Source organism: Tasmannia lanceolata, unplaced genomic scaffold, assembly GCF_043159265.1.
Source record: "Tasmannia lanceolata isolate RefF3 unplaced genomic scaffold, GAP_Taslan_0.1 ptg000007l, whole genome shotgun sequence".
NCBI lineage: Eukaryota > Viridiplantae > Streptophyta > Magnoliopsida > Canellales > Winteraceae > Tasmannia > Tasmannia lanceolata.
The window spans coordinates 19380924-19392003 of NW_027518684.1; the positions used below are offsets into that span (position 1 = coordinate 19380924).

General features: G+C 37.5%; 1 protein-coding gene across 1 annotated transcript; it reads left to right on the top strand.

Moving 5' to 3' along the window:
• The first annotated feature begins 1761 nt into the window (after positions 1-1761).
• LOC143882214 (remorin-like) lies at positions 1762-9323 on the top strand. Its single transcript, XM_077385690.1, has 5 exons — positions 1762-2019; positions 5595-5648; positions 5750-5837; positions 7608-7689; positions 8862-9323. The coding sequence occupies exons 1-5, from the start codon at positions 1875-1877 to the stop codon at positions 9060-9062; spliced, it is 570 nt and encodes a 189-aa protein (XP_077241805.1). The 5' UTR covers positions 1762-1874; the 3' UTR covers positions 9063-9323.
• Positions 9324-11080: the final 1757 nt, after the last annotated feature.

The following is an 11080-nucleotide window of genomic DNA, read 5'->3' on the forward strand; positions in this document are numbered from 1 at the left end:
TAAAATTACTAGAAGAAAATCATGTGTTAATGTGAAATGAGTAGACTCTGATAGTGATACTTTGCATTGGGTATTTATAGGGAAATGTTATCAACACTACTGTATTTTGATGAGGGCACCCTCACTTTATTAAAAGTACTGTATGGCCTGCACATAGGATGATCCAAACCGTCCATTAGATGGGCCACAGCCTAAATAGGTTGTGCCTTAAAAATCGTTTCCATAGGTTGATCCTAACCCTCTGATCTGAATGTTAGAGGGTTAATTATAGGCCTCCCGCATGTGTTGGGAGAGAGAGAGAGAGAGAGAGGCCATTACCGACAGAATTCATTTTCCTGTCACCTAATATCCAAACCCTCGTGGTTGGTCAAGTTGATGGGTCCCACCCCTCACATGACCAAGACCATGTTTGTCGCCTCATGAGATGTTCTACAAGATTGACGGCCTTAATTTCAATCTGGTGGGTTTGTTACTGATGAAAAATAGGTCATTGAGATCGAACAATCTGAACCATCCAATTGTCAAAAGTTTATCCATTGAATGAGGAAATTTGGTCACTTGCAAAAAATGAGAGAGTCCATGTTCAAATCCAATCCCGTAAGGACAAGGCCTCGCTTGTATCTATCATTGCTCTATCTTAAATAGGGCCGACTACAAGAACCCGTCCAGATCTCGCAAACAAGTGTCATGAAAACTACACATAAAGTGGGCCCACTATACTTAGATATTTAATCTCGAAATAAGACTAGACTACTTTTTTCCCTCGGCCTATCTGGATATGGGATATCTTTCTACAGCTGATATTTTATAAGATGAAGTCCAGTAATTTTTCAAAAAGTACAGTTGGATCCGCTTCTTAGGATGATCCAGACCGTTCATTTTATGGGCAACAACATAAGTAGGCTGTATGTATGTCATAAATAATCTCCATAGGATGATCCTAACCCTCTCAATCTTATTTTATTTCATACGCCCCTTCCCTACCACTTTCATAGACAAGAAACAACCTTGCTCCACTATCATTACAACTAATCTTATATAGAAACCTCTATAGATCGGACGGTTAGGTTTCATCGTATGGAGATCGATGATTCACATATTTTGACCTATTTATCTCGCGGCCAATCAAATGAACGGTTTGGATCATCCTAACAAGTGGGCCCTCTATACTTTCTGGGAAAAAAAAAAAAAACTTAATAGGGTTAGGAACTTAGGATCATCCAGAGGTGGCTGTCCCAAGTAAAAAAGGTAGCGGTTAAATCATCTCCCAATTAGTAATTCCCCTTTGCTTATTTGTGGCATTAAATGTCGGTGAGTTTAAGGTCGTTATTTCAAAGAGGGCGCCCAGATTTCTACTTTCTACGCTACCGTCCATTTAATCAAGATGAAGTCGCCAAAATACCCCTAATCATTTCTCCTCCATAATGTCTAATTACTGAGATTTATACGCTGAACCGTGTAATCTCCGTGTTTTACTGGAGCACCGTACAAATCCCCTTCACCAAATCTTACTGAAAATGACTAAAATGCCACCAACTCACTTTCTCCACAAATCGCAATGTATATTATTATTTACTGAGATTTATTTGCTCCACCGTGTAATCTCCGTGTAACCGTGTTGTACTCCTCAGGGGGACTTCGGTAAATTCCTTATTTACTCCACTCACAGACCATCCTCGAAATTCCTTCTGCAATCTACGCTAGCAAATCCCTTATTTTATTCCTCTTTAATTGTCTATTTTCTGAACTTCATTATAAAAATCCACCCCCTTCTCTCTCATTCCATCTCCTATATCCAGTTACCTAGAGTTTGGGATTCCCATTCTGAAACTCTCTCTCTCTCTCTCTAGTTTGTGAATTTGTAAGAGAAAAAGATGGGAGAGGAAGAACCGAAAAAAGTAGAAGAGCTCGAAGCAACTCCTCCACCTCCAGCTCCAAAATACATGGCCGAGGAGAAAACGGTAATTCCATCTCCGGAACACAAGGTTGATGATTCCAAAGCTCTCACTCTCGTTGACAGTAAGATCTCTGCAAAATCCTCTTTTTTCCATACTCTGTTTTCGTTTCTATCAAATTTTCAGACAATGATTACAGGAAAAATCGATTCTCTGAAACTTTCTGTGTTTTTGAGTTTATATTAATGTCTTGAAAATTTACTGGAAAACGATTCGAAGTAGCGTTTGGGGTTTTGAATTTAGGTTAATCTCTTATGAATCATGATTTGTTATGTCAAGAGTAAGATCTGTGGAAATTTAATGTTTTTTTGTTCTTTCTCTGTTTTGTTTTTTTTATGGATTTTTCTGGAATAAGCACTGGAAAACGATTCTGTGTAGACTTAGGTGATTTGAGTTTATCGTAATCTCTTATGAAACACAATATGTAATAATTCTCTTGAGGTTATCAAGAGTAAGATTATCTGAAATTTTTTCTATTTTTTTCAGTTTTTTTCAATGAAGAGTAATATTTCTGTTTTATATCTGGAAATTTATCAGGAGGAAATTCGAGTTTTTGGAAATTTTCTGTTTTTTTTTTCCTTTCTCTCTCTGTCCGTTTGTAGTTTTTGTCAAAATTTCCAAAAAAAAAACTCGAAATTTACCAGTTTCATGTTTTTGATTCTTCTGATTTGAATTTTTTTTAGAAAATTGATTGTGCATTTTTAGCACTTGATGATCTTGATTTATCTCATCTCTTACTAACTTTTAAATTTCCTAGTTTTTTCTGAGCTAGTCTGAACTTTCCTAGAATTATTACTAACATTTGGACTTTCTTTTCCTTTTGAAATGATAACATTGTAGGAATTGTCTTTTTTTTTTGGATAATCATATGATTTCTTCAGAAATGATGGATTTTTTTTTCTTAGTTTTTTCTGATCAATTTCATAGAGACTGTTGATTATATGTTACCGACTTCCTAAGGTTTTTCTTTTCTTCTCTTTTTTGGTGTTGTTTTTCTTTTCTCAATCTGAATTCTTCTTGTGAACTTTTTATGAAATTAGTGTTTTTAATGATTATTTTATCAAATTTTATTGAACCACAGCTAAACTTGTGAATAATCAGTTATATCTAGGGGTGCAAGTTTGGCCCTGTGAGCCCTGACCCGCCCTGAGCCTAAATAGGGTCAGGGTTGGAAAATCTGACCCTGAGAGCGGGTTTGGGTACATTTTTTTGGCCCTGACTCAGGGTCAGGTCGGGTTCAGGGTTGATACCCCGGGCCGACCCGACCTGACCCCCTTTACACTTTACCCCTGCCCGCCCTGACCGGCCCGACCCTGTTTACACTTTACCCGCGGCCCACCCTTGAGCCTTTCTATTTTTCATTTCTCCATCTATTGGGTTTTGGTTATGTATTTATCACCAAAAATCATATATCAAATAGAATAATAGATTGTGTGGAAGTATTTTGATTTTTGACAATAAAACAGACAGAAAACATGTATAATTGCTCTGGCTAGTTTCCGACCCAAGCAGGGCCAGCCCGACCCGGCCTGGCCCAATCAGGGCCAATCAGGGCGGGCAAGGGTTGGGCTGAACCCTGTGGGCGGGCATTGGGTTGAGGATTTTTGGCCCTAACTCAGGGTCAGGGCTAAGATAATGGCAGCTAGGGTTGGGCTGGGGTTTTGCAAAACCCGACCCAATCCGACCCTGTTGCAGCCCTAGTTATATCTATTGGAGTTTTTTAAATCCGTGGAGGGATAACTGAAATTTACTACCTTTAGTCATTGTTCTTTTTTTTATCTTTGCTTGAGGCCAATTTAATAATTTCCAATTTACAGATATCTAATCTCAAAAGCCTTGATTTTCAATTTGATGATATGATGCTTTTACATCTTTGGGGAAACTGTTATATGGTGCTGTCCTTTCACTGCTATTTTTCTTTCAGAGCCTTTTGCTTTTTTAGGATTAGGATTCTCATTATCAATACTTTTTAGGACACATACTTAGAATGTGTGTAGTCTAAACTGAAGGGCACCCTGCGCTTTCAACCAATGGGGGCGCCCTTTCACCTTATTTATGTAAGGGCGCCCTTCAATTTAGACTTCCTCAACTTTTTTATATAAAATTTATAATGATCCGGGTAAGTTTTGTTTATTCAAAATATTTCCAATAAAGTTTGGGGCTTGCTAGACAATTTTACATAAACCAATTTCGCCACACTTTTTCAAGAGCCACCTCATTGCATATTTTTGTCTTATTCATTTAATTCATCTGAGATGGCTACCTCTTGTGAACAAGTGAGACCTGACGTGGCTTTCTGCAAAATTGACTAGCAAATCCTATAAAGTTAATTGCACCCACTCTCTTTATTGTTATCTGTAACTACCACAAGTATAGAAAATAGAGCTGATGTAACAATCAAGGTAAAGGTTTTTTAATATTTTCTGGATATTTGCATCAGATATGAGATTTCTTAATCTAGTATAACACACAGAGGGGAAAATAGAGAAACCAGAGCACACTTTTGCTTCATGGAGGTACTACCAACTGGTTCTCCATGGCCTGATCTCTTGTTTTTGTCTATTCAATCAACTTTGGGCATATTTACCATACTGCCCTATGATCTTAATTTTTTAATGGAACCATAGTGCCAAGATATTTATGTGAATGAACAGTTTTGTCCTTTTCCTCTTTTGCGAATTCCATCAATAGAAAAAACCAAATCTGAGGATCTTAGTGAAGAACTACTGCAATTGAAACATTTTTGGTTACTTCTTAGAAAAACATTAAGTTGGAGAAAAAATTAATGGAAAATGAAATTTCCAGCCTTGGTTGATTCATTTTTTCATGGATTGTTTTTCCAAAATCGAAACTTTGCTCTATTTTACAGGAAGATTGCAACCTTCCAAGACCCTAGATCCAAACTGTCCCAGTTCTTTACTAAGGTACAGCCAGCTATGCAACTTAGACATGGACACATATATAACTATATGACATGGTGGCCCACTTGTTTGTGTAGTTGTATTAATATATTGGAAGATATATTAATGTATCTTACATTAAAATATTGCATCTCGATCAGCATAATTACATTAAAAGTAAGGAGAAATACATTAAAAACATGGATGTCATGCAGATAATTAAAAATTTGGAAAATGATAAGTTTGGAGTTTTCATTATAATATGTTGTTGATGTTTGAATTCATGATTATATTGTTAACTTACCAACTTCTCCAAAAGCTTAAGCTGTTGGAGAAAGGCATTATTTATCTTTTATACTTCAACACTCCCCCGCACGTGTGGCCTACTTGGCAAACACGTGGCACATGTGGTCCCACTTTGGGCCGACCATCGCATGTGGATTTTTGCTATCCGGGAGGTTTGAACTCAAGACTTTGGCTTTGATACCATGTAAACTTACCAACTTCTCCAAAAGCTTAAGCTGATGGAGAAAGGTGCTATTTATTTTTTATATTTTAACATATATAATCGTTAAGCCCCACCAGGTCCTGCCTCGAAGTGTATCTGCATTATGGACACACATGATAGATCCGTTCCTAATGTTAAACCCCTGTGAAAATTTGTGTTTGTACCTGGATAGCATTAAAAAGGTTGTTAATTATTTTTTGACTAACATCTTGAATTTTTCTCTCTCGGCAGAGGTTTCGGATCCACCTGCAGTGGAGAAGCACTCAGGGGGGTCGATTGATAGAGGTAAATATTTGGTTAATGCTGCTAACTTTGTCTGAAAGTTATTTTCTTACTGTTTTGTAATAATTTTATCATTCTAAAAACTTTTCATGATATTGTGTTAGATGCTGTTCTTGCACGTGTTGAAGTTGAGAAGAGAATGTCTTTGATCAAAGCATGGGAGGAGAGTGAAAAGACCAAGGCTGACAACAAGTAAGAATTGATTACTGTAGCTCTGTTGTCTTTTAATTGATTTTTATTTTCGAAGTTGAGCGTGACTGAAAAAGTGGAAATTTTAGCCTTAAGAGAAAAACTTCTAGCCAAAGAGGAAGAACGGCTTCGTGAGAAAATATTGAATATATCACATTGATTAAGGAAAATGACATTTTTGGGCTCTATAATGGATGTTATTGATCGGAATTTACTGTAACTATACCTTGAAAGTGTGACTTCTATAGGCAGAACGTCTTCGTGAGAAAATATTGAATATTTCACATTGATTAAAGAAAATGTATTGGGCTCTATAATTGATGTTACTGATAGGAATTTAGAATAACTATACCGTGAAAGTGTGACTTCTACTACTGGAACGGGTTCACTTGATAGTTAAGCAACCAGGGAGCAAGATGGTTCCCTCTTAGGAGAGTAGGCTAGTGCTCTATCAAAAAACCACAAGCCAATATTTCAAAATTATGGTGTTTGGGTGCAACTGTTGTGGATAAACATGCAGAAAACACTCCAACATAGCTACTTGGACAAAATCTAAAATTATATTTTTCTCTAATTTCACCAATGATGTATGCATTATTCCCCTATTTGTTCATTTCATATAGAACAAATACCGTAAATAAGCTGATGTTTTTCTATTTGCTTTATTGATGCTGCAACTGTTATCAATGAACCCAAGCAATTGCTCATTATACCCTTTTTTATCTTCTAGGGGTCTATTTCTTAGTTCAAGGTCCCTCTTACTAACTCGAATAAAAGAATTAATAGTCTGTTCCACCCAAAGTGGGAATGGGCTGGGGTTATGAGCTTATAATCGTGGGATCGACTCAATTAGTCCCTCAAATTATATCCGACTAAATCCAGGTATTGTAAACATTCCCTTGTTTCCATCCCGGAGCATCTTAAGTTTCCCGTTTATCGAAAAAATCCCATTATTGGCTCACTCTTCATTGAACCATATCAAACCAAATAGATCAATCTAGCAATGATGGAATTTATATTATGCTTACTTCTTGTGTGGATAATCGTATTTGTGTCCTAGATTTTGGGATGCCAAGTAGTATCTCCATTCATGTGTCGGTATCCGTAGATGGGTATTCATAGTGTACAGTGCTGTCTAATATATTGTCTTTGTTGTTTTGCTGGCTTCACCTTGTTAGACGCCTGTGTAAGTAACATATCTTCCAATGGCCTAAAATTAACCTCATGAAACCCATTAGAAAGCTCTGAGAAGGTTAATTTCACTACATTAACCAGATTATTTAGACCTGATAAAAGAACAAAAATGCTCTGGACCTTCTCTTTTCAGATCACAGCCCATATCAAAAGTAAATCCACTTTGCCATTAGAATGGAATGTCTTGTTCCATACTGATTTTCCATGCATTGGCTGATTCATATCAGCATTTCTAATAGTCCAAGCTATGTTTGGCACTAATATATGCCCTCTACCAGAAGCTAATAGTCTGTACTGCCCTTTCCTTTCTCTATTCTGCATACGTGATTCTGAGGAAGTTTAGGCCCCATTTGTTTTGGATTTCCAAAACTGATTAGAGGACTCGAAATTAGACGTAACTTAGAGTCCAATAATCAGTTTTGGACTCGAAATTAATTCCCCAAATCCTAAACGAACAGGGCCTTGACTTTCGATTTCTCATAGTTACTCCTTTAGTGTTTGCCTTCTCATACATAGATCTTTTGGGTTTTCTAGCAACTGAAGTTGTATATTATAGCATGCTGGAATGTTGGTATGCAGGTCTGAGAAAAATCTGTCAAGTATTGTATCCTGGGAGAACACAAAGAAAGCAGCTGTGGAAGCTCAGCTGAGACAGATCGAGGTAAGCATCCACCCACTGACCTTTTGTGAACTTTACATGAGTAATAACTATCACAATTGTGCACTTAGATGATCCTAGAATCTTGTTTGGCCTGCCCACAAAATATAAACCGTTGATTTTTGTAGGCGTTGATCTTACAATTTGGGCATTCTATCAGCAGCCTTTTTTGCATGAATCACATTTGCGCGTAGCAAGTGCTATTTTCTTGTATAGTTAATCATCAGCCCGCACTATTTGGAACTAGGGAACAAATTCCTTGGAAATAAAATTTCTTTAAAAAAATTCCATTCAAAGAGAAATTCCAGTGTCCCACAAGAATGAAATTTTCTTAAAAACAAGGGAATTTTTTGTTCTGAGAAAAACTTCATGGAAAATAAGTCAGCCAAATGCTGAAAATTTTTCCAAGGAAATTTTTTCTGAAAAATGTCCCCCCCCCCCTCCAGATCCAAACAGCCCCTACATTTCATTTTAGAATTTGATGTTCAGTTAATATAGTTGTAGTCCCAAAACTAGGGGAGTGATAAATCGAGTCCCCAATATCTTAAATCGACTCCCCATGTGTCTTTCTCTCTCCTCTAGAGAGAGAGAAAGACACATGGGAGTCGATTTAAGATATTTGGGACTCGATTTGAGGAGAGAGAAAGACACATTGGGAGTCGATTTAAGATATTTGGGACTCGATTTATCACTGAGAGAAAGACACATGGGGAGTCGATTTAAGATATTTGGGACTCGATTTATCAGTGCCCCAAACTATTGTTCAGTCCCACCCCAGGGCAAGGTGCTAGTTTACATAAATAGAATCATTATATCTTTGTTCCTTCTGTTAAAGTATAAAAAATAAATAATGCCTTTCTCCGATTAGTTAACACCTTCATACATAAAATGGGCGTGAAACAAATTTTACACCCATTCTCCCACTTAAAGTTACGGTGTAAAATTTGTTTTCGGCTCATTTTACATCCAAAGAAACATAATGTAACAAAAGGCAAAATCTACCCACCATCGTGCAAGCAACACTGTTTCATAATAGTGACCATGGATTATTTCACCAAATGGGTAGAAACAGTTTCTAGCAAATCGATGCAGGCCGATGTTATAAAATTCTTGAACGAACACATTATTTATAGATTCAGCCATTCACTACTGACCAGTTTTTATTTTTCACACAGGAAAAATTGGAAAAGAAGAAAGCGGAGTACGCAGAAAAGATGAAAAATAAGATTTGTATCATTCACAAAGTAGCAGAAGAGAAGAGAGCAATGGTTGAGGCCAAGCATGGGGAAGAACGTCTCTTAGCCGAGGAGGCTGCCGCAAAGTATCGTGCCACCGGCCATACTCCAAAGAAGCTCCTAGGCTGCTTTGGAGGCTAAAAATGCTCTGAACTCTCAAAAGGTCTTTTGTTTGCTGTTCTTCGAATTGTTGTTTGTGAGTTCTAATTACAGAGGTAGAGACCTTTGATGGTGTATGTGTTGTGTGTGTGTCTACACTGTATAGTGTGATGTATTTCATACATGTTATTAATTATGTATATGTATATTGATTTCTGATAAAATCAGTTTGAAAATATTCTCTTGGTATCAATTATGTATGTAATTCTTATTTCAATCTAAGATCTACTTTTGATTTTGTAATTCTTATCTCTACCTAAATTCTAGGCCCGTAATCCATCAAGCTTCGTTTGGGGTTCCCCAAAACCAGTGTTGGGGGTTCCACGCAAAAGCAAAGATCCCACACCGGTGCTGTGAAAGAAATGTGGATGGGCTTATAAGGAATGGGCACCCTCGCCTTAATGGCTAGGTTTTAAGCGTGAGTTCCACCCGGGTCCCTAAGAAAAGCTACACCCTTTTAGCTCGTTTAAGTGATTAAATATGTTTTTTTATGGATAAGATGGGGTTAGGTGATTAAATATGTTAAACATAAGTCTGGCCAAGGGTATGTTTGTTTGCACAAAAGCCAGGGTGGCTTGGGGGTTTTCCTGGTTTTTTAGTGTAAAGTCATAGCATTGAAATCCCGGAAGAAGGAAACTCCCAACAAAATACAAGAAGCCGCCAAGATACTACTTACTACTATTCTGCGAGGTAACTTGTCTCCATCGTTGACTACGAGGTAACTACAAGGCTTGTCTCAACCCTATTGACTAAATACCCCTTTTTGAAAACAACGTGATCGGTTGATTCTAGACCGTCGATTGTTAATCAAGCCTTTTTTGGGGTTCCACCATGAAAACCTAGGACCTTGATTTTTGTAGTAATTTATCATGCACGTGAGATGTTCGTTCAGGTTGGAACGAAGACAATATGGGTTGCAAGTTGCCTCATGTTGTTCTACAAGATCAACGGTCTTGATTTCACACGCATGGCCGCTGACCCAAAGATTGATCTCCTCAATAAAATATAAATTTTTTTGTTTTGAATTATAAAATTCTTAAATATGTCTAGAATCTACTTTTAATTTGTCCAAGAGAGATAAGAGTGATGTTATCTGGATTCTTATGAAGTGAATCCATTATCATACACTCTCAATGGGAAGCGCAGCCTATACTCTTTGGCCATATTTGGCAACAATGAATTTTTTTTTCCACGGAATTTTAGTCTGCCCCATTGGAGAGGGAGGGAGCTGAGAGGGGTCGAGGGGTCGGAAAATACAAAAAAAAATAGAGGCAAAAACTACTCACAATGGATTTTATTTTTCGATATTTTTTAGTCATCTCTCATCAGTCATCACTCGTGCCCTCTCAAGACTCAAAGTCCTCCCACCATCTCTACGCCTCTTGAAAAACTAACATTCCGTGGAAAAAAAATTCCAGGATTGTCAAACATGGCATTTAACTTCCCCTCTCGATTGGTTAGGATTGTCTAGATCCTCCTATTGATATTAATAAAAAGATAAGAGTTTATTTATCAAATAAATGGATTACAATTATTAATGGGAGATGATATTTTCACCCCTCTACAGTACGTGTTCACCCCCTTTTAACGTGATTTGACGTCAAAAAGCGTTAAAGTTGCCCACTGTTCACACTATAAGGGGGTGAATGCGGACTGCAGAGGGGTGAAAATATCATGTCCCTTATTAATTCTAAATTTTTCCTAGATTCGGACTCAGACCTTAGTTCACCTCTGTCGCCACGTGTGGACTTGAGAGGGGAAAGTCTTCCTAAAAAATTATTCCATGGAATATTTGTGGGCCCAATTTTACAAACAGACGTGGGGGGTTCTGTGTGCTTGTGAACTTGAGACGGCACGAGTGAAGAGAGCATAAAGAGAGGATAAGGAATCCCTAAAAAATAGAGAAAATAATAAGCTACTTCACTCCCCATACCCTTCTCAAGTTTCTACCCCTCAGCCCATCTCTCCCAACTGGCACCACTAATATTCCATGGATTATT

What these genes read in the sequence shown, in the direction of transcription:
- LOC143882214 (XM_077385690.1), top strand. Translation starts at nt 1,875, where the DNA reads ATGGGAGAGGAAGAACCGAAAAAAGTAGAAGAGCTCGAAGCAACTCCT. An exon ending in AGCTCTCACTCTCGTTGACA is followed by an intron (nt 2,020 to 5,594) that starts GTAAGATCTCTG and finishes CTCTCTCGGCAG; the next exon opens with AGGTTTCGGATCCACCTGCA. An exon ending in AGGGGGGTCGATTGATAGAG is followed by an intron (nt 5,649 to 5,749) that starts GTAAATATTTGG and finishes ATATTGTGTTAG; the next exon opens with ATGCTGTTCTTGCACGTGTT.